Source organism: Alligator sinensis, unplaced genomic scaffold (assembly GCF_000455745.1).
Source record: "Alligator sinensis unplaced genomic scaffold, ASM45574v1 scaffold849_1, whole genome shotgun sequence".
Lineage (NCBI taxonomy): Eukaryota > Metazoa > Chordata > Crocodylia > Alligatoridae > Alligator > Alligator sinensis.
In genome coordinates, this window is record NW_005842271.1 from 828,017 (window position 1) to 852,340 (window position 24,324).

The window sequence follows — 24,324 nt, forward strand, 5'->3', positions numbered from 1 at the left end:
AATTCCCCCACACACACCCCCCATACCCCCCCCCAGCCATATTAAGTATGGCTGTTATAATATAGTAATAGTATAGAGTAAAAGTAAAATAGTAATAGAGTTTTTTCTGCACATAATTTTGAGTTTTTAGATGTGTGATATAAAATCGCAATGAATTATGACTAATTTTTTAATCACACAGCTAATCTTGATCAAATTTTAATTCCCCCACACACACCCCCCATACCCCCCCCCAGCCATATTAAGTATGGCTGTTATAATATAGTAATAGTATAGAGTAAAAGTAAAATAGTAATAGAGTTTTTTCTGCACATAATTTTGAGTTTTTAGATGTGTGATATAAAATCGCAATGAATTATGACTAATTTTTTAATCACACAGCTAATCTTGATCAAATTTTTAATCATTTGACAGCCCTAATAAAAATGCATTGTATTTGGGATTGGTTTATTTTGGGGGGTTTTATACTGTTTTATAGGAAAATGGGTTTTGTAATACACATGATGATAAGCTGTAGATATGTTATTCAAGAATTTATATGAGGGTATTTCAGAGTGTAATGGCTGTTTCGAAATAAAACCATTTTGTGTGCAGTGGGTGGGAAACTACATTGCAGTGGGGAACACTGATGATGGCATTGATGTGGTCCAGTAAATGATCATTGCACACAAAATGTTTTTATTTTGAAATGGTTGTTACTTTCAGAAATACCCTCATGGTATTTGGTTGATGTCTTTTTTTTTTATTACAAATATTTGTATCCATATTTGCAGTAGTATTCTTATTTTTATAAATAACTGGGTCAGAGCTTTCAAACTTGTGTGTCTAAAGTTAAATGCTTTTGTATGTAAATTTAGGAAGCTAAATAAAAGGGTCTTATTGTGGGAGCATCTGAGCATCTGTGCCTCCTTAATTTCAGTGAGATGTGTAAGTGAGCATCACCTCTGAAAACTGGGCAGCTTTCATTTAGGTGCCATAGTTCAGGTACATTCGTTTGGAAATGTTTGCCTTGCTGTCAGTTATTTAATAAATTGGGATCGGTAGGTCCATCAGTGTTTTGTGCAGAAATGGATACTTCAGAAGGTAAATAAACACTGTATAAAATAAAATGCAGTGTTTGAAGCAATGCTTTGCCAAATGTAGGTTTTTTGAGGAATGCAAGTATCAGGACCTTAAATGTGTTATCTCACACTTGAACCATCAGACAAACATCTTTTAGGTGAAAAGGCCGGTTCTGCATGATACTACTGGAACAAATTGTTCCTTGTATGAAGATTGCAATTCTGAAGCTGCCCATTAAGTGTGACTGTTAAGGTTTGACCATCTAATTTTATCAGCGCTATCACCTTGCCTAACTCCAGTCTAGAAAGGCATTAATCCTAATTAAAGCATGCCTTGTAGCTGATGAATTTTACAGTGGGTTTCACAATGCCATACTTTTTTTTTTCCCCTTGAGTGCTATGGCGTCTTTAGACCAAACTTAAACTGACAGTTCCCCAGAAGTGAGAGATGGTATCAGTTCATTCTGACCCTAAGGCCCCTGTCACACATTCATTTAATGACATGATGGGATGGGATCTGATCCCAACAATTGTGCCTCCTGCCATGCCACATGCATAGCAGGAGGCATACTTTTTGGGATCAGGGATCAGATCCCAGCCACATTATTACTACTTGTCAGTGTAGGGGGAACCTGGGATCATAATTCTGGGCTCCCCTTGCACCAGCAAGTTGAAAGAGGAGTGCGCACTGGTCCAACAAGGCTGGTCCATTATCACCTGGCTTCTGGGACCCTACCAGAGACATGAACCAGCTCCAGTGCAGTGTGGGGCCTGGCTGACAATCAAATTATTGTTAGCCCTGGACCTGGACCACACCAGAATGGTTCAAGTCCCCAGTGCAGTCTGGAGACTGGAGCTGAAAATTAGCTAATGGTTGGGCCCCTAGTGATTTGAGACTGGGGTAGTCTGGGCTGGGCCAACAGTCAGCTGAATGTCAAAACCCTGTTCCCAGCAGCTCTGGCTGGGCTGCTGGGTGCGAGGGATCACAAGCATCCAGCATCGTGCAAGGAGCCAAAGGACTTTGCTCACTGGGGACTTGCAGCTCCGCCAAGAACCTCTGATTCCCTATACCTGACAGCCTAGCCAGAGCTGCCAGGTGTTGGGTTTAAAGTCCCAAGCAGGGAAGCTGCCCCAGCAGTAGTCCTTAAAATTCCCTGTCTGCTAAGACCCAAGGTATGGGGAGCAGGGAGCTCCCAGGTGCTGCTTCCACAAAGGCCATGGGAACTTAAAAATGCAGCTGAGGCTTCCAGCTTAACTACTGCTTTTCAAAGGCTACTGAGCCCAAGATCAGGGAGACACCACCTGATGTTAGGCTTACTGTGCCTTCCTCATCCCCCTCCACCTGTGGAGGTGCCAGGTCCAGGACTCTATGCTGCTTAGGTAGGGGACAGCTCTGCCCCAACCACAATATGCTACATATTAATTTCCCAGCCTAATCAAAAAAACAAGCCACAAGGATATTTTACATTATATGTGGAATATCTTTGTGGCTCATTTGCTGCATTATCTCACCGTAAATTGACTTTGACGGTGTGGTTAATGTCACAACCCGAAGTTGTGGATTTTTTAATTGTGTGTGCTTCGGCACCGCTAAATTATGTTCCCGCCGAATTGGAGCTCTTTTGCACGATGGAGTGTTCTGTTGTTATGGAGAACCCACGTGCAGAAAAGTGTTTCCCGCCATTCTGTAGCCTTCTTTGCATTGTGCATAAAAGGCTTGGGTGGTTTCCACCCAAGTTGGAGAGAAAGACGGAGAGAGAGACAGAGAGACAGATCTCTAAGCGCTGTGGGTCCTTTCGAACCCAGCGTGTCTTTCTTAAGAAGGCGATAGAGGCTCCAATTGCCGACCCCCGGAGCCTAGCAAACTCCGGGGCACCACTTACCGACGGCCTCTAGCCTCTCCCCGTCGCCGATTGCAGCCCAGACGAATCCCTACCCTAGAACCCAGTTATCGACACCACGGAGTCTGAACCACTCCGAGGATCCTGGGAACCGAGTTTTAGAGTCCTCCAACGAGGAAGGAAGCGGAGCTATACCTGGGAAACTGTCCAGCCTGCACCGCGACCATCTCCGGTGTAAGTAAATAATCTTTTCAATCAACCATTACGCCTCCGTAACTGATTCTAGCTCAAGCGTACTGCTCCACCCCGCGACTTTTCTCCGGCCCCGCGTGCCCGGGCTGCCGGCCACAGCCCACGTGCACACAGACAGGCCCGGCTCGCACCCGGCGAGGACGGGACCTGGAGCCGGCCCGCACAATTAACACCTTAATTGCATCTTAAATATAACATGTGGCAGGGATCTAAGAGATTTGTTTTCCATAAGTCTGGAGGAAGAGAAGTGTTTCCCATTGGGATCTGTGTGGTGCTATTTTGAATGCCTGATTTTAGGAAACAATATTGTTTTGTAAAATTGAATAGAGTGCTATCATTATTTACTGGGAAATAGAATTTTTTAGGGAATTTTGGTGAGGATTATTTAAATGACTTACTATATTTTAATTATCTATATATTTAACTATTTTAACCTAACAAACTGAGCCACTGTTAATTAATAGAATTAAGTATATTTATGGGTAAAAAGTAGGTCTGCAGTACTGTGATACATGGTTTTTAATTAGTATTTTGAAAAGCTAAAAGCCTAGGTCAATTCATATTCTGATTTCTTACTCTAGGCCAATGGAGGCAAATAGTACTGCCATTGAAGAGTACTACTCTGAGGGCTCCTTAGGTGGAAAGATACATCTTGGGTTGATGGGAAGTTAACTAGCTAATTAATGAGAGAGGCTAGTGGAGTTCAGAGGGAGTCTGAGCTCTCCATGAAACAGATGGTTGCCATGGCATGGAACTTTAAGGGGAAAGGTTAATTAGGGAAACTGTAAGTAGTCCTTTGAAGGAAAAATTTCCTCTTCTAGAAAAATCACTCACATGTATACTGAATTATACGTATTTTAACAATGGAAGGAATAATATATGTTCAAATAACTTATTAAGATAAATGCTTATATTTAGAGGAAATGCTTGATTAAAGTCCAGAAAAAAAATGCATTTGCTTTGTAGTTGCTGCTTATAATGCTGAGCAGCAGGTTAGAATCTTGTTCAGAGATGTTTGTACAGCAAATTGCATTAATTGATCATTTGAATAAATCCAGTGGCAAACACTGGCATTTATTTGAAATATTAAAAGGCACATTGAAGTAGTGTGTTATGAATAAAAACATTTCAAGGAAGTATTAGAAATAGATTCCAAAGTATAAACTTAAAACAAATGAGAAATGGCTTAGACTAGCTGAATTTTCAATGAAAAGACTGCATCAGCAGATGCTGCACTTCCAAAACCCTGAATTTGGAAACGTGTGCTTTAAGAGTAAAGATCTTCCAAAGAGAACCTGTTTCGCTTCCTCACATTAAAGTTCCAGGGAGTCTTGAAGGTTAATTTCCATTTTAAAAGACAATATCAAAGCAGTGAGTAAAACTGTTTATGGATTTCTTACATTCCTTTAGAATAGTAAAACGATTAGCTCTTACAAGCAGACAAATTTAAAAGAAAATAAGCTAAAGCAATGCTCAGTTTGTGGCCCACAGGCTAGGTCTAGTCTGTGGGGTCCCCATGGATCTAGAATTTTAGTGGCAGAGGAGAGATATGACAGAATTAATTGTCACACTCTTGCTGCTAAAATTGTGGATCCCCACGGGAGCCCCATGGGCTAGGTAATGTAGCCTAGCATGCAGGGTTAGGCAAGCACACAGATGGATCCGGGAACATGGGGTTGGGCTAGCACATGGCTAGATCTGGGTACAGCAGAACAGTGTTTCTCAACCTTTTAAGTAGCAAGTACCCCCTAACTTTTGAAAATGTTAATAAGTAGCCCAACACTCAATTTTCCAGGGGATTTTATATTTACAAACTAATGTGTGCTATATGTTGGAAGAAGGGCTGTGTATATAAGGCAGTGATATGACAGATGTGTGATCTGGTGTGGATAGGATTGCTACCTTTTACACCAGGGGTGCACAATTCAAGTATATACCTGGGCTAGAAGTGATATTGCCCAAAGTTAGGAGGGCTGGACGCCAAATTATTACTGGGGAATTGAATTTTTTGCCATAGTTTTGAGAGGAAAAGAGGGCGAGAGAGAGAGAGAGAGAGAGTGTTGGGGTACCCGCGTACCCCCTGTCTGTGTCTCATGTACCCCCAGGGATGCACATACCACGGGTTGAGAAACTATGCACCAGAAGGTTGGGTACCACTGGGCTAAAGAATTTCCATCATTTAAGAGAGTCTGAGAAAAACAAAAAGATGTCTTGCTGACGATAGCAAAAGAACATTTGCATCAACAAAGTAATGTTTGGCACAAAGGGACATAATACTTGTGCAGTTGAATTAATAAAATAGGATGCAATTATTGACTATAGTCTGTACAAATGACAGCTTTAAAAACCCTGACCATGAAAAGCAAATAAATTCATGTAGAGTAAAAATGAAGATAAATCAAATAATGTACCATAGCATTTAAGGAGGGGAGGGGAGAGAGAGAATGAAAACTCAGCAGAATAAGTTTGACTGATAATTATAGAAATCTCATTCTGGAATTTTTATTGGGTTGTAACAAGTAATATTGTCAGTAAGATGAACATTAAATGAGAGCTACAAGAAGTGGATTTCATAACAGTTTATTGACTTTCCTTCTATAAAACAAAGTGAAATTTGATGCTAAGAAAGCTCATGTCCCAAGCTGAACCTTGGCAGAAAGAGCAATTCTTTTCTTCATAATATGCAGCCAAACGGGAGCTTTCTTCCATGCAGCCAAATGGGAGGTCAGTGTCTTCGAAAAATCAGTCTGTTTATTCAGGGATCTGAGCCTGGGTTTAGATGTGTATGTAGCTTCATTTAAAAAATGTTGACTTCTTTTTTTTTTCTATATTAAGTTGCATTATATTGATGACATCATCAATATTAAGCAGTGCATCATGTTATTTTCTTATGTTGGCGGTGGCAATCCCTTGATTCAAGGATCCTACCATGGCTCATTAATGAGTCTTGATGTGATGTAAGTGTCCAATCCTTGAGCCACAGATCTGTCTGCAAAAGTTTCAGATCTTTCCACAGGGGAGAGTAGGCCATAGGCCAGGATTTCTCTCCTTTTCATTTCTTGCTTTTCAGGAATTAGTTGTCCTGAATTAAGATTGTCCCCAAGACCTGTGGTGGTTAACATATTATGACATGCCATTGTTTCTAAGAAGGTGCTAATCTTATTAAAAATAATGTTGGTAATGAATATGGTCATATCAAGTGGTCAGGAAAAAGGTTAATAGTTCCCAAGTAAAGAGCAAAAATGTTTCTCTGCAGACAGTAGTTTATTATACAGTAAATTAACAAATAGCCCCCAGGTGACAGCACAAGCATGTCCTATAATTACTTTGTGATCTGCTCTTAGAAATTTGAAATGTTCAACTTTTTTAAAGAATAATCATTCTCTAAGCTGCTTAAAATGCCTCCATTAATGATCCCCAAAATCATGCCCAATCCCAAGCTACTTAAATGATGGCATACTCCTAAAGTATTTGGCCATAACCCCTTTGTCTGGCTGCATTGAAATAGTAATCAGTTGACAGTTAGCCAAGCCCATCTTGTTCCACATACTTTACTATGATAGTAGCTTTCACAGATTCTTTGTCAGTCTTCTTGCCATTGACTTGCTAGTCTACGAAATAATTTAATTATTATTAATTAAGATCATTTTATAACTGGAGAATTTACTGTAATTATAAAATATTCAGCGATATGGTCTTTTAGTGATTTATAGAACTACTGTAGGTCCAAAGCATAACTCAGTAAATTTATTCTTCTGTCACACTGCATAAATTGCAATAGTATACTATTTGGGGGTCATATTGGCAGGAAAAATGACTAATACTCAAGCTCCATCAATCCCTGAGTAGCAGAATACTTAGCAGTGTGGGGCTTTTAATTTTTTTACTATAAAACTTTAAAATTAAACCCCCCTCACTTAGAATTAACTAGTTCACCTCTCTTGGAGATGTTCATTGCATCTTTCCAGCTATTGCTACCCATGCTAGCTAAATTAAATAAACTCATGCTAGTCCCACATTCATTTTCCTGTGTAGACGCATCTGTAGTGTTTCCTGTCAAACTTAGAAGGCTTTCTTTTTCATTGCAGAGGGTAAGAACTCATATTTGATCTAAAAATCTCTAAAATCTGCAAAAAGTGATGGAACTGTCTTCATATTGGAAATAACAATAAAATCTTAAATAATAAATAATAACCAAACAGTACATCTGTTGTTTAAACATGATGGCCTCACAGTCGCTTTTTCACACAAAAGGGCTTACTTTGCTGGTTTTAAGGACCTATGGCTCAGGGTTGTATATATAGTATCAAAATATTGCATATTGGCCCCTGAAGCCTGCATTTAAATTGGACTGCCACTCTGTCATTCATAAATGAACAGATCTTAAACCTCAGAGGGTCTTCTGTTAGTGAAAGCTGTAACCTTCCATTAGCCAAGCTGTACTGCTGTTCTTGAGAGTCAATCTTTCCAGTTCTCTGCACGCTCAATGCAGTCTTGCCAGGAAATAGAGCTTTCTTGTCTTGTTGACCTTCCCTCCTCAATTCAGGCAGCCCCTTGCTGGAGTACAGCTTATTCAGTCTACGTGTTTAGTCCTGCCTTAGCAATGTTCTTAATCAAACAGCATTGGAGCCAACAGAGCTGCTTGGTGAGACCACAGACCCTAAATCTAGAATATATGGATTTCTTCAGCACAAGCACAATCAGAGGTATAAAAAACTGTTGCAGTGTATCAGAGCTAATGCTAATAGCAGTATCTGAACTTGGTCAGGATTTTTCAAAGAAATCATTGATACAAATATATTTTAAATTGAGGGGGGTCTGTTATCAAGACCTGCTATCATAACAAATATAAATTTCATCTGATGCAAAAAATAAAATGACCTTGCACAAAAGTTGAATTACAGAAAAGACTGAGATAAGCGTCTTTCAAAGAATAAAAAGGAAAAAAAAACCCTCCAAAAACATAATAGTTTCCTGGAAGATTTTGATAAACCTGGGAAGCAATATATCTTGGAAATAAGTTTATCCAGACTAATACTTTTTAAAGCTTTAAATATTGCACAACAAATTTGCATGGCAGGTAAGTGTTGCTAGCTGCAGTTTACAGATGGCTGGAGCCTGAGGCATAGCCAAGAGTAGAATTCAGATCTTCAGGTTACCTGTATCATACTTTAATTATAATGTTCTAATGTTTCTCAGTATTGATACTCAAAGCTGCAAGTGATTCTTGTTTACTGAATCTTAAATACACGTCTTCTTCATGCCTCTGAAGCCTGATTAAATGCTCAGGAGATTAACCTCTCATAGTCTGAAAAACTGTCTGCAGAACACTTGGAGAATCTAGATGAAGTGTGTGAAGAAAATATTAAACATGAATATACAACATGGTGAGGATTGGAACTCTAAGGTAATAATTAAAATATAGACTAGTGGAGCTATATGCTTATTCCCCCCCAGTGAGCTATCCAAACTGGTTCCAGTCACTTAGGCCAGATACAGATTTTACACTTTTACCAGTATAAGTAATCAGAAACCAATCTAAACCTGTAACAGAACAGACATTTGGCGCACACAGACTGGCTTAAAAACAGCAAAACCCAATCTAGGGCAACCTGCAGTCCCTCTACCAAAGGACAAATGTGTGTTCTGTGGGCTACTGAACTAAACTGTGCTGCTTACAGAAAATCGCAAACTTAGATTCTGCTTCAGGCTTTTTGAATGTCTGTATCTAGCCTTAGTAATGTGTATACAAAGTACAGCTATCTATGCAAAATCTAGAGGCAGAGATCAATTTTTATCTTTAAACAAAGTATACAATCCTTTTGTCATTTTTAAATAAGACATAAAAGGGCAGATCAAGCAAAGTAATTATCGTTGTGCAATTTAAGTTATGTTAGCCTTTCAGAACACCAGGTACTTCCACTGATTTGTAGGGTTAAAGGAAGATAGGGGTAAATCATATGCCAGGGGTTGTCAACCAGGGGTACATGTATCCCTGGGAATACTTGGACTGGTCCTAGGGGGTAGGTGCATGCAGGCGGGGCTGGAACGACTCTGCCTTCCAGGAGCAGGGGCAGGAGCAGGGGCAGGGCAAGGGCAGTGACACCCCTCTGCAAGGCAGGGAGGTTTGCACGCAGCAGCCACTGCCGCCACACCCCAGCCTGGTGAGCACACCCCACCCTGCAGGGGGCACCACTGCCCTCACCCCAGCTTCCCGGTAAGCTTCCCCGCTGCACCCCGGCTTTGCTTCTGGGAGGCGGCAGCGCTCCATCCCCTCCCACCCGCTCAGCATCTGGCCGCTGGGGGTGCTTAAACTAAAAAAGGGGTTTGCACGCAGCAGCCACTGCCGCCACACCCCAGCCTGGTGAGCACACCCCACCCTGCAGGGGGCACCACTGCCCTCACCCCAGCTTCCCGGTAAGCTTCCCCGCTGCACCCCGGCTTTGCTTCTGGGAGGCGGCAGCGCTCCATCCCCTCCCACCCGCTCAGCATCTGGCCGCTGGGGGTGCTTAAACTAAAAAAGTCTAAAAACCCCTGCTCTACGCCATTATAGAAAGGGTTTGTTTCTAGTGGCATTGTGCCTATACTGGATGTAGTAGTTCAAATAATTCATAAAGGGTGCTTGCAGGCATAACCCCCCTGCCCTCCCAAAAAAACGGTGCTTTACTTTAAACTCTGTGCATTCCCACACCTAGCCCTGTGCATGCCCAGATGAGGCAGCATGTTACTTCAACCCAGCTTGCCCGATATCTATAAAGATCAGGTGCTTTAGTGGGGATTTCTTGGCACTTTTATCTAATAGCTGATCGAATCGGCTTTAGCTAAAAGTGCCAAAAAGCCCCTCTGAAGTGCCTGATCTTTCCAGATGCTGCAGAGCCGCAGCCAAAATGCCCAAATGCCACAGGCAAAATTGGTGACCCCTTTGTGCCTAACTACAAAACAATCATGTGATGATAAAGCCCATGTGCTGAAACACTTACAGATGCCTCCATAATATATGTAAATATATTTATGCATATAATGTGCATTCTGATGTATGAAGCTATTACAGACAAGCAAATGTTAGGGGAAACCTGACAGGAAAAATCTGTAATTGTCATTTCTTAAGTAATCAGTGATCATAACTAGAATGCAATAAAAATGGGATAAGAATTTGGCTATGTGTTGCCCCTTCAAAATGATCTGCTGCGGCCAAATGCTTGTGGTCCCCATGGGACCTTTTCTTTGGAGCCCCCCAGGCCTCCATCTTGTTGCCCTTCCCATTAAATGTGTATATGAGGTCACTGGGTGAGGTATGTGGGGAGATTTGGAGTGAGATGTATACTGATGACACTCAACTCCACCTCTCCTTCTCTTCTGACCCTGGCCCCACAGTCTCAATTCTTTCCCAGCACCTGGCTGCAGTTGGGGACTGGATGTGGGTGAATCAGTTAAAACTGAATCCAGACTAGGCAGGTGATTGTGGTAGGCAGACCACTTGACTTGAGGGGGTGGCAATCAGCTATCATTGGTGGAGTTTGGACACCCCTTGTCGCTCGGGTTAGCAACCTTGGGATCCTCCTGGACCCTCTGCTGCCCCTAGATCGTCGGGTGGTGGCTGTGGCTAGGAGATCTTTCATGCAGTCCATCTCTTTATAATACGCTTCCTGAGTCTTTTGTTAGGAATGGAGGTAGATACATGGCATAAACAAACTTGGCAGATAAGGGGTTCATTTGACACATTTTTGACACAAGTCCAGAATCAAAACAATCCAGTGCTCACATCTTTTCATGTTTCTAACCACTTTTTCAGTAGTAAGGCAGGTGATTTGAAACTGGGTCACCATAAGCATAGCTGCCTGGGAAAGGATTTTGCATTAAAGGCAATTACATAGAAATACTCCGGAGGCCACTTTCCTCTCTTCATTTCAGAATTTCATTGTATTACAGGTTTTTTTTCTTCCTCATTATCCTCTGCACAGCCTGAAATAGTGCCTGAAATTGCCCTGCCTTTGTAAGGAGTCTAGGTCTGTGTGACGGAATGGGCAGGAGTTTAGTGGACTTTTGTGTCATTTATAAAATGTGTGCCATATGTGGTATGATAGAGTGAGTAAATATGATATGGATAGAGTATGAAAGATCATGTTGCCTTGTTCTTCCCTCCACCATGTTTTATGCTGGAGCATTTTTGTCCAGGTTGCTTTTGTGCTGTTTTTTATTGTGATTATGCGGAGTGAAAGTGGAGTGAAAATCAGTTGGGTTACCTCAGCAATTAGCCAGAAAAGATACCGGCTAATAATGTTGATTTAGCTCTGAAAGTCCAAGGGACTCTTGCTTAAAAGCAGTCTGGGGTCACAGGAAAAGGGTAGGATAGAAGTGGGTGTCTTGGGTTTGAAGAAGGGATTTTAGTACACAACCTGAAAGCTGTTTGCCTTCTGAGACGGTGGGGCAGTGGACCTATGCCTACTGAAATCTGGCAGTCCTGCAGGAACCTGAATTAGTGAGTTTGGAGTCATGGTGATGGTTGAGCTATTGGCCTGTATTGGCATATGTCCTTTCCCTGCTTAGGTGAAGGCAAATAAAGCTTTTGTTACTACATTTGGGAAAGATGCACCTGTAACTGTTTTACAAAAGCCAGAGCCACCACTTAGGAAATCTCTACAACAGTGTATTCAGCTGCAACTCAGAATAAAAAGGTCTGTACAGGGGTCAGAGAGCAGAACTTATCTTCTTTGCATGTTGCTACTTGTTAGTTTGGGTGTGCACATGCATGTGTATATATATGTATGTAGGGCCAGATTAACACATAGGCAAACTAGGCACATGCCTAGGGCCCTGAGCTGCAGGGGGGGCCCTGCCATTCCCTCCATGGCAGCAGCGCAAATGGCCCTGTCTCCCTCCCTCCCTTCCTTCCCTTCCCTTTCACCAGCCTTGCCCCAGTGATAGCTGCTTACTAACCTGTGCTCCACTCCCCGCGGGTGGCAACACTGGGGTGGGGAGAGGGGTCTTGACCCACCTGGGGCCCACAAGTTTGTTTGCCTCAGGCCCACTGAAGGGTTAATCCGGCCCTGTATGTGTGGTTGTTTGTCCTCACCCTTGCCTTCCCTGCCCCCCTCCCAATTAGTAAACTCTGTTTGCAGTTATGCATTCCAAAAGCATGTTACCTACTGCCCTAGGCAATGCCAGCATACGTATAAAGAGTTTGTATCTCAAGGTGATCCAGAGAATTCAGTCTTAAATGTGTTTTCTCCGGAGATTAATTCTCCCCATCCTTTGCGTCCAAGTCTTTTGAGAGATTACTTTGTAAATTGTTAATCTGTACACAATTTAGAGCCCTTATATGCACATCAAATTATCAGAAGCATTCTCAAGGCAAGGCTTTTGATACAGGCTGCAGTTTCTTGATCTGGGAATTGTTAAACTGCTTGCCAGTGACCTGAAACGCTGGTCCTGGACTCCACAAAAGCTATCCACTAAGGAAGGGAGCAAGTGTGTCAGGTGATTAACTATGAATAGAGGATCATCAACATTATACAGAGGTGTGCTCATCCATCTGTTGCGTGTCAGCTGGGTCCAAGATTCATTAGGCAGCAGCACAGTCATCAACAATACTGTTTCAGGCTCTGCAGAGGCAGTTTACAGGAGGATCAGAATATAAGGAGTAATGAAACTTTATCTGCCTCCTTACTCTTTTGACCTAACAGATGTTGAACTTGTCCATGTTGAACTACATCAGAAGGGGAAACCTGGATAGCCCCCAGTACTGGAGACCTAAAGGTTTTTTGCAGGAAATATGGAATTGTCTGTGGGTCTCTCAAAATAGGGGGGGAAATGACCTCAGCCACTGTAATTTAATTATGATTCGTGGATATTTGATGCTAGTGTGAGCAGGTTAAATCTTAAAGATTGCTGCAGAGAGCTTTTTGTAGGACAAAATATTGGACCCATTAGCTTAAACTACAGTTCAGCAGTTTGGATGCCTTGTCTTTGAACTTATGTTTTAAAGAAACAACTGTTAGAGGGACCACAAGAAGAGTGTGTGTGTGCATGCAGGCAGGCATATGCATGTGCCTGCATTGATCATTTTGTAGCTGAAAACACTGAAGGTTTATAAATAGGTATTCTTGTTTTTCCTTTGCATTCGGGCTCTCCCTGCTTCCTTTTCTGTGTGCGATTGCAGTGTAATTTATAATACAGCTAGGTGTGGGCGTAATTTACGTATGAGGTTTCCCTGCTGTTCAGTTGGCAAGGGACTGACTCAGAGCTATTTAACAAAATTGAACCAGCTTTCTAAAGCAACTACATAAGCATCAATCCTCTTTCAAGCCTTTCCACCCCCATATAAATCCTGATCTCCAAGGCCAAAGAGGACTTGGAGACACCAGCCATACCGTATTGTATATAGGTTACTTCTGCAATATAGAGCAATAGAGTGATTTCTAGAAAAGAACTATAGTAGTAATATATATGGGGGGAATCTACAGACTTGAAAGGAATAATTATAGCAAAATGTGTGCCTGCCACCAGAGTTTTAATACATGCTATCTAATTTTAGTTTTCTCTTAAATAGAATAGGAGAGAGAGAAAATATTTTATATGGTAAGATACAAACTCAGTGTTCCTTAAATATAGTCTACCTATTATGTCATTGCTTCATCAGTGTTATCATAAGTGTTTTCAGATTCAGTTTTGCAGTCTCACCCAGAAACAAGACATGAGCATTCTGAAAACTGCTGATGGTGTGGTGGGTCGGTGGATAACAAACTTATTTTCAAGGGCTGCTTTTTGTTTTTTGGCACTGGCGGTCAGGTCAGGAACTCCATCCTGTTGAATGACAAGTTGGCTCTTCTCACTGGCATGAGCAGGAGCCATTCTCCAGATCATTAACCCGAAGGAAGACATTTGTCAGCTTTGCGCCACTGAACTGGAATCAAAGGGGATAAATAATGGTTGGTACTGCAGGGCTTTTACGACGGTGAAACCTACCATGATGCAGTATTTCTGTCTGCTGCCATAGCAGGTGTTATCCTTAGTGTAGGGGTAAGTGGATATTAATGAGAGATGGATACAAAAATGGAGAGAGTGGAATTTTGGAATGAAAGAGAAACTAGGTAAAAAGGACCTACAAGCATTTACTAGTATCTCATCAGAATCTCAGAAACACATCAACTCTTACTACAAATGCTTTTTAAATTGAGAAATCTTGTTAGACTGAATGTGAGCAGCCATTTTTATAATTAATTCCGATATTTATAATTTATGAAAGACACGTATATGAGAAGAGAACACAGGAAATGAGGCACAGAGGGGATGAAGACAGTGGGATTCACTCAATGGTTCTGTCTTCTGCCAGTTTGCTTTTCCTTCTGAGGTTGATCCTATTTCTTAATCTCCATAGAATTGCTTGTTTTTCCTGCTTGCCCACCAGGCTTTGATTTTACCATTAAAAATTAGCCTGTTGGAAACTTGATTTTTGTCTTCCTGAGAAGCCTACCACAGATCATAGAACTGTGAAAATGTGAGTTGTTTTCCTATCATAATTATTATTAAGTTTATAAAAAGGCACTTCAGAAAGAATTCTGCTAAGATCTGCTCCACTCTCCTTTCCTTCCCTTGTCTGAACTACATTCCCTGCCATTCAATTTAATATGATGTTTCTGGGCTCCCTGGAAGTAAGTTGTACAGAGTGAATTCTTTCTCTGTCAGAAGCCTACTACTAAATTGATACAGCATTATTATAAACACTGTTTGCTGCTGTCACACACTCTTCAGGGGTAGTTTCAATTTTGTGTGATTTCACAGTGGCTTTCAGTGAGTTGCTACAAATGGACGAGATCATTTACTGTTTTCCACTTTACTACTAACAGTACAAATGCTTGACTGCCTTATTTTAGACATCGTATTAAAAACTGAATCATTTTGATGGAATACGTGTCACAATCGCTGTTAATCCCACCTGCTAAAAAACAAAATGTTCGTTCTTCATATTTTAACCTTCTTGAAGTCTCCTCTTTCTCTGCCTCCTTTTGGAGAAATATAAGGACAAGTTTTTAGCTGTTTGGATTAACAAATGACTATAGTCGCATGAGAAACAGCTCAAGCTTGAGAGTCTCTAAAGCAGTGGTTCCCAACCTTGGGGTTGCAAACCCATTTGAGGTTGCAACGATAAAAAATGGGGTTGCAAAGACACTCAACAGTCTTGACTGATTATAGTGAATACGTTTCCTGTTTGTAAATATGCAACTCCTGCACATGGCGATTATTTGTCCACACAAGACAGTTGCAGCTCCGACGCAAGGCACTTGTATGTTATGGGAAGCTGACGTAAAATCAGTGTATTGATACCGGCTGACTGAAACATGTTTTACACGACAGAGAAATCTAACATGGATGCTTTTCCCCAAAAAGTTTCTGCTTTGAGCTCTAGAAATAAAACTAATGAGAAGGATGAGAATGAGAAATGAAAGGAACGCAAGACATGAAAGTGGAAATTTGATAAATCATTCCTTGTTGATTTTGTTTGCATCATTTTGAGATCACAAAAAATTTCCAGTGTTTAAATGGAGTCATGCTGAGGAAAAGGTTGGGAAGCCCTGCTCTGAAGCTTTCATTTTGGTGCTGGACACCCATCTCTGTGCAGGATTGCCTGCTACTTTATCAAATCAATTGTAACATAAGATCAGACTCTGTCTGGTGCAGCTGCCACCAGTGAGGCAGTTATGCTAGTTTCTTACTAACTTGACCACCTCAATCATGCACTGAACTTACAATTATTGTTTTATATAAAAGAAGCAAATTATTATTGACACATGTCTCTGATACTGCCATCCATATATCTCAAAATGCATGGTAGGCTGCATTTCATTACCTTTACTTGAATGTCTACTTTTTACTACAATAAATGTGGCTAAAGGTACTTTCTGAACAAAATAATAAAAAATGGTAGCATAATATAAGAACATGCTTTCAGTTTCTCTAACCATAACAAATGTGTTTATAGAGCATGAGATTCTGTATAAAATAAAGACCAACTAAAATACACTAACATTGTAGTAAAACCCATCATTTTTAATATAAATGGAAGAAAATAATTTAAGTGCTCTTCCTCCTTAGCTTCAATTGCTACTAACTCAAGTCTGGACCTTTCTTTATATCATTACAATTTTATTAGGATTATTATTAAAACAAAACAACCAGCAGAATAATTTCAGTACAAACCAAAGAACCATGACCTTAAGCCTTCCTACTTCATCCTCTTCAGCATAATTATCAACTCCAAAACAGAGAATAGAGGGAATTGGGGTTTACCAATGTGAATGTGTATTAGCTAGTCCAGTGGTGTCCTTCTCAACTGGTGTGGGGAAAGTCTGCAGATGGGAGCCAGAGTGTAGAGCAGCATCACCTGGCCCATGGGACTGGAATTTGGCAGCAGCAGTATTAATTGCTGGAACTCCCAGAGCTGGGATACCTGCTGTTTTGCCCACCCCCAGATTTCCAGTCCCTGGGCAGCCCTTTAGGCCTGATGACATGGCTCTTCCAGATTCAGCCCACAGGGTCTGGAAACTTAGATGCAGGACAAGCAGTGGCAGTGTTAATTGCTGCAGCTCTGGGAACCACAACAATTAACACTGCCACAGCTCACCATGCTGCCAAATTTCTGGACCCATGGTGAGCCCTGTGGTCTGGATGGCATGGCTCTTCAGGCCAAATCTTGGTCACCCCTGGGCTAAGCCACTGAGTTTTATAATCAGGAAGCAGCCATGAACTACGTGACAGTTTGACATGGATGACTGTCTGCTGCAGCCTTGATGAAATCACAAAATGCATCCTTACTTGTGGTCTCAGCTGAAAGTCTTGAGACATACACAGTCCTCTGTACCTCTTATTATCACTACTGTGTATTGCAAACATAAGATTTTGCAATCTCTGCAGAGCCTGTTCAGAGAGGATGCAGGATGTTATTTCCCCAGATATTGGGCTTTGCTTATGAGTTTGTGTTGGCTCTGAAATGCCTCGTAGGAAGAATGATTTATTTTAAGCGTGCAGAATCCACTGTGAAATCATTTTTGGACTGTCATCTTTGCAACACCAGAAAAAACAGCCACCTTATCAATAATGCCTGCATTTGGGAGTCAGTAAGCAGGGGAAGTCTATAATTACATGTCAGAACTGAAGTAAGCACCAGACACTTTAATCTGATTTTTAAGGAGCAAAAAGCTTGAAAAAAATCCACAGTTCATCTTGTGTAGACTTTGCAAACAAGAAACAGGAATTTGGGGGAGTTAGGTGTGTTAATGCTTTTATTCTAATAACAAAATAACACTTGAATGCTTGTCAGCAACCTGTCTCTAGTGGGTTATGGAATAGAGAAAATCCCACACAATTTACTGATTCGTTTTGATGCACTGGCTGGGGGAGTAGTTAGCTGATTGCACGATTTCACAATGATTACACACTTAATTTATACAACACAATTTTATTTTAAAACTCTTTGCTACATATATAACACTGCTTAGCTTTAAGAAACACCACAAACATTAAGAACACAATAACTACATATATCAGAAACAATGCTCCGAATGCACTTCCTTCCCAAACAATGCTATAAGAATTAGTGTTACAAAAACAACTACAATTACAACTAAAAGTTAAATTTGAATCAGTACTGTTATTTTTCATAATATACTTACAATCCTAGAATTCCAAGAAGCTAAATACCAAAATATGTTTTCATTCCTCAGTAGTACAATTTAATGGGTTGGCCTCAGTAGTACGGTTCAATGGGCTCGCCTCAGCAGTACAATTCAATAGGCTGGCCTCAGCAATACGATTCAGTGAGCTGGGCTCAGCAGTGATAGGACTAAGTCCCCTTCCTTCAGTCCCTTTCGGGCGCTCTGCAGCTTCAGCGTGAACTAAGAAATTCGTGTTCACGGAGAGGGTGGTTCAGGTGATCAGTCTGATCCGGCCTACACTTGCGATTCTTCCTTTGTTGTTCTGCAAGTGAAGTCACCTCCAAATTGGGACAGTAAGTTACAGTTTTTATTGAGCGAGCTGCCATCTATCGGCTCCTCCTACTCAACCTGTCATTACCCCCAAATTTGGACTCGGATCTTACTCAACAGATTCTTTTGAAATTACTTTTGGGAAACCTCCATATCACTGCAAATGCCCTTTTCTTACCAATCTTTCCAAAAGGCCCTAGGGTTTGATCTCTCGGAACTCAGGATATTTGCTCTCTTTGTAAAAGACTTCTAAAGATAAAATTTAAATTAAGACTTTAAGCAAAGTCAGGACCTTTTGCACGTAGTCCCAAAATCAATGACTTAGATAAGGAGATAAATCTTATCTTCTTCCTGAAACTGGCTAATGGGCAACCTTTACAAACATTCAAACTATTTCATTCAATATGACACAACCATACAGCAATCAACCCTAGTGTCTGGTAATGAAACAAAGGTCTTTTGTGGAGGAATCTGATGTCAAGGAGGGAATTGAACGAGTTGAAGACTTCATTTCTATCCTCTTTGAAATGTAGCTTTTTGTGAATGTTTCCTGTGAAAGAGACAAGAAAACGATGAATTCTGATTGCTGCAATCTGGTAATTTTGTGTCCTTATTTTGTTTCAGTCACTATGCAGCAGGTAGCCAGGACAGTGGCAAAAGTGGAGCTTTCCGACCATGTGTGTGACGTGGTGTTTGCTCTCTTCGACTGTGATGGTGAGTGATTTTCTTTTTTAATTTATTGTCACCCCTATTCGTATTCCCAATATGTTGCATAATTTATGAATATTTTTTAAAAACCCTCAAAGAAACAAACTATGTACAGCTCTGTGTTCATTTCAGGAATGTTTAGAAGCCATATGTTGGGTTATGTTCAACAGACTTAGCAGCAACAGAATAATAATCACCATTTTGCACCTGATAAAGCAGAGAGATACTAAAGGTAGCATTGGTAACCAGAGGCAGTCAAAATGATTGATTAAAATTTGGAGATTCTTTTCACTTAGCCTAACTGGATTTGGGGGGTTGTTTTGTTGATTTTTTTTCTCTCTGCTATGATTTTCATTTCTTCTCTCCAGGCTGGCCTATCCTGGCATGATTATCCATTTTATGGTAGTATTCATTGTTCCTTTCACATTCCATCACAGTGTGGTCTGTAAAATGTATGCATCTTTCCAGAGGGTTTCATTCATGGCGCACAGTGCTCCTTGAAGGTTTTCAAACATCTAGTTCAGCAGTGTTTATTGTGTGAGAGACTTTTGCATGTCAGATTTCTGGATGGACAGCTTTCTGCAGAGAAAAAGCAGCTTACCTTCTTTTTGCAGAAACAATAGTCATTTAACAAAACTAGCAATTATGGTCTAGTGTTGGTAATAAAAATATTTAGCATTTGCATTGTCAAAGCTCTATACAAACATTAGCTAATTAATGACAGGAATAAGCATTACCATCCAGGAATCCTGAAAGTTAATCCCAAAAGCCTGCTTATGCAGAGGCTAGAAGCACTTCAAGGTAGCAAACTCATCATGTCACAGTCTCAGGTTGATTAATAAAAAAAATTACAGGATTAAAAAAGAGTTTTCAGCTGTCTAGGATGATGGCTACAATGCACCTCAAGAGTAGGACCTGGAAGAACAGTCAATGAACAAAATGTCCGTCTTTGAAATTACTGTATCATTTGCAGCCCCTTCCTTCTCCTTCCCCTCACTTCAGCTTCTTCACACATTTTTTACTTTTGAAGAAAATTTGAATTGCTTCTTTTCAGTGGTTAAACAGATATTTCTGATTCAGTCCTAAAACCACATGTTAGGATTTGAGATTAGAGTGAATTGGCATGTATCCAAACCTACTCAATTTGGATATTCCCAGGAAAATCTGAGAAATATTTTGATGTCATACCTTGTGGGGAAAATACTCCTACACTCAGGGAAACCTCTCTGCAAATATAGGATTGTAGCAAAAAAAGTAAACACAGATCTCTATTTTTCACTTGGCCCATATATGCAGACATTTCTAGAAAGGTATCAAAAATTTGCAGAGCTGTAAGAAATTTCATTTTCCCCCTGATACTTTACTGGAATTTCTTTGCCCACATTTGCAGTTGAAAGCAGTCCAAAAAAACCCACCCAGATCAAAAAATACTAATTTATTAAACATGTAACTAATGTGGTTCCTAGTGCCTGCCAGAGAGATGTTATCTGTTTTGATCTGGAAAATATTATGGAATTTAACTGGTTCATTGTTTGAAGAATAAATATAGCTGCTGATGTTTCTTACAGACAGCAAGCTTGGATGGTAAACGGGTGACTTGGGGGTGAGCGAGGGAGTGCAGAAGCAAGGACACTATCCCAGTTTTATAAGGTTTACAGTTGCAGCCTATTGGAAGTAGTTTGGTTTGCTTTCCTGTGAAATTACATGGAAGTTAAAGTTTAATGATGCTGAAATAAGAAGTGGCTTACAAATGGGGAAAAAAAGATTGTGTCAAGTTTACACAAGGATCAAAAAATAAATATAGCATCAAGACACTATTTTTAGAAACAATCCTGTGGTGGGGGGGAAGGGAGTTTGTTACTTTTCCATGAAGTAAAAAAGTTGCAGAATGACTTATATTTTCATACTTCTCTCAGTTTGAAAATCCTCTTAAACCTATCTGAATGAGTAATAGCTTCCCTGATAGAATGCTACTGGGGCCGTTTGCTCTGTGTATCAAGAGAACCAAAGCAAGGTAGTTGAATACCTTTAATGGTATTATTATTTTTTAGATTAGAGCTTTTAAAATCGGGATGGCCATCAATCTTTGCTGTCCTTTGACTATTTCTTGGTTTTTGTACTGAGCAAGTGTGGAAAAGCCTGTACAATGAAGACACAATTAGGATGAGACAGCTTGCCTTTTAAATGATAGGTAAGGACGAGGGAATAAGCTCCAAGGATAGACCTGTCAAGAATCCTTTTTCTTTCTTTATCAAGAGGTCCTGGGGAAACAAACATCGGCCTACAAAATTACCTGGAAGCTAGACAGGGATTTCAGGGATTGTATACCAACCAATTAATTGAAACAAAAAGGCAATGCATCATGTTGTGTGTCTGACTCAGGTTTGTAACCATCCTTTCAGAGTCTGTTAGCATATTCATTATAAATCCAAGCCACTATAATTTATTGTGAAAACTGACTTTGAAATAAAACTTGGCAACTTTTGGCTTTGCATACATATATTTATAAAATAATATAAATATAAATTTAAAAAGCATTCAATTTTTAAATTACTTCAGTGAAGCCTCCACAAGAAATATCCATGTTCACAATCAACTCAGACTCATGCTTCTGATTTTATTCTAGACATCTAACATTGAGTATTCTTTTTTTTAGCGTCTTTCCTTTAACTACTTTTCCATCTTTGTAAATTTTATTTCTCATCTGTGCAACTTTTCCACCTTTAACACCTCAAATGTCAATCCTGTATGAAAAATATAACTGCAGGATAAGATTGGATTTCATACAGGACCCTCGATTTCTTTGTGCTAAATTCATCCAAACTCTATAACATGGCATCATGAATGAAATCAATATATATCTTTACACAGCAACTGGAACTGAACAAATACAGCTGTTCAGAAAACTTCTGTCCAAACAGATTTTTTTCATTAGAAAAAGGTGTTTTGACTAAACTATTCTTTTTTCACAAAATCATATTGATTTTGACAAATTCCTCTGAGGGGAAAAATCAGAAATAACGTTGAAATTAAAACATTTTCCAAAGTTAGAATTTTTCTTTTATCTGGTTTTCATTTTTTTATTGTACATTATTTCCCAGCAATCTGTAGTGTTAGCAGTGGTCATGTAAAAGCTGCTATTGTTTTCCTAAACCAGTTGTCTCAAAACTGCATTTTTGTTTGGAATTTGTTTCACATGAAGTTTTGAAACAACTGTTTACTCCAGTTTGAACTGGAGCAAACAGTTAACTTTTGAATTTTTTCCTGAAACAGAAAATTCAAGTTCCAGCTAGTTCTGTAGACAAGTAGATGAATTGTATCTATTTTAAACATTTCAAGGTCCTGGTAATGTGTTGCTGGATGTAGTATGCTGCTTAGCATAGGTATATGAAAACTCTGCTGAATTATAAATGATCGCAGATGGGCGACTTTGCAGTGTCGGGGGTTTTGCCATCTGAGTTTCCTGCACACCCAAATTAAATGCAAGATTTCTATTGTTGTTATGGAAAAAACTTAGACCTTTGGAAACAAAGTTGTTGAATCTGTCATTGAAACTATGACAGCTCCTTCTGTCATGTATTTGGTTGGTGAACATTGCATCTCTAAGCCTTTTATTAGAATAAACCACAAAGTAAACATTTTTAAAACCAGTAATTATTTCAGTTAATAATTGGGGGTTGCCTGGGAAGAATATGACATTGTAATTGGCAAGAGAAAGAATTTTTTTTTTAATCTGCTATTTTGCTCATCGAGTCGTCCTGAGAGGTTACTGTAAGGAAAAACATAGCTCATAATTTATAAACTCCAAATTACATACGAAATTAATTTAAAATACAGTGTCAGAGCCCTCTCCTGGCACTCACCATCATGTTGGAAAGAAGTGCTATTATGACACCAGAAATACAATGGCTGCCAGCAAGCAGCTCTGAAATGTCCATTTAGTTAAAAGTTTTAGCTACAAATACAACTAAGTTTGTACATTGCCAACATTTGATCTTTCAGGAGACTGAAGCAAAACATGAGCCACTTTGATACCTTTCTTTGAAGGAAATCAAGCTTTTGGCTCCAAATATTTCTAGGCTTCTTATTTTTGTACTCTTAATAATTTTTTTCTTTTTCTTCTCTTAGGAAATGGAGAGTTGAGTAACAAGGAGTTTGTTGCCATTATGAAGCAGCGACTTATGAGAGGCTTAGAGAAGCCCAAAGACATGGGATTTACACGACTCATGAGGGCAATGTGGAAATGCGCTCAGGAGACAGCTTGGGACTTCACCATGCCTAAACAATAACCACAGGTAGTGGAAGAAGCTGGATTACAGCATGCCGACGGGGCCATGCATCTACCTGTGCTGCTCTGGCAATATGTCATGCCATCAAGTCAGGTGTTCTGCAGATGAATGTTCATCATGAAGATATCTCCTGGATGACAACAGACTCATTGCTACACTGAATTAGAAAGAAACAAAGACTGTTAACTGAGGTTTCTCTAAACACCTTAATGGAAATTGAAGCCTACTGTATCTTTTATCTTGCCAGTGCTTTTGCCTCCGTGATATTTATCTCTCAGGAAAATGACAAAGTTAATTATCTCTGTGTATTGCTTTGCTTCTATGCTATAGTCTGCATCCAACAAACCTAGGGTATTATGTAGAACGTAATAGTGCCAGAAAACAACATTGGTCAACAATGCAGTTAAGTGCATCAAACAGTGAGAGAAATGCCTAGCATATCTAAGAACAGATCTTAGGTTGCTGCTCCCAAATTACTTTTAGTTTTTAATTTTAAGTATTATTCACTAAACACTGTTTAGATTATCCTTTGACCTTTGTGCAAAAGCCATGGGATTTGTCGAAGGTAGATTTAATCTGTATTTATTGCTGAAGTTGTTTGTAAGAAAGGCAGTAATAAGGGTGAGAGTAGAACCTCAGAACTTTCTCAGACCTGATTTTTTTTCCCATGAGATGAGGTTTTATCTCACGGGTTTGTGTGAAATGAGGAGGGTGTGCGTGCCCCATGACAGTTGTTGCCTTTTATATAAGAAGTTAAGAATAATGGCTTTTTTTTTTCTCCTGGCTTTTTCCTCTATCACAAGAATCTTACAATGCCTAAGCACCTGCACATATATGCCCTTTGTAATTCTTTTTTAATAGGAGACTTCTTCCCCTCTGGGATTGTTCTTTTGGACCCAGCACATTGGCTTAAAAATGTTAAGTGAATGCCTGACTGCTTGTAAAATATGGCTTTAATTATACTGGTTCACAGCAAAAGCAAATATTCTTATTTCACTTATTTTATGGAAATCCTTGTGACTTGTAGCAGTTTGATTTTGCATTGGCAGCAAGCCCATAAAAAGGGTAATTTCTGCTGAAAATGAATGCCTCCTAAAAATACAAGAAGTAAACACAACAGTTTCAGAGAAGGTTGGAGTTGTGGGGTTTTTTCAGTTATTACTCGCAGGTAAATATTCTTGCTGTTTTGAAT

General features: G+C 39.9%; 1 protein-coding gene across 1 annotated transcript in view; it reads left to right on the top strand.

Moving 5' to 3' along the window:
* LOC102368624 (calcium uptake protein 1, mitochondrial) overlaps positions 1-24,110 on the top strand; it is a 90,303-nt gene extending 66,193 nt beyond the window's left edge. The window contains exons 6-7 of the mRNA XM_006027894.3: positions 18,760-18,849; positions 22,972-24,110. Of these exons, the coding sequence (XP_006027956.1) occupies positions 18,760-18,849; positions 22,972-23,132 (251 nt within the window). The 3' untranslated portion in view covers positions 23,133-24,110. The remainder of the gene's footprint in view (positions 1-18,759; positions 18,850-22,971) is intronic.
* Positions 24,111-24,324: the final 214 nt, after the last annotated feature.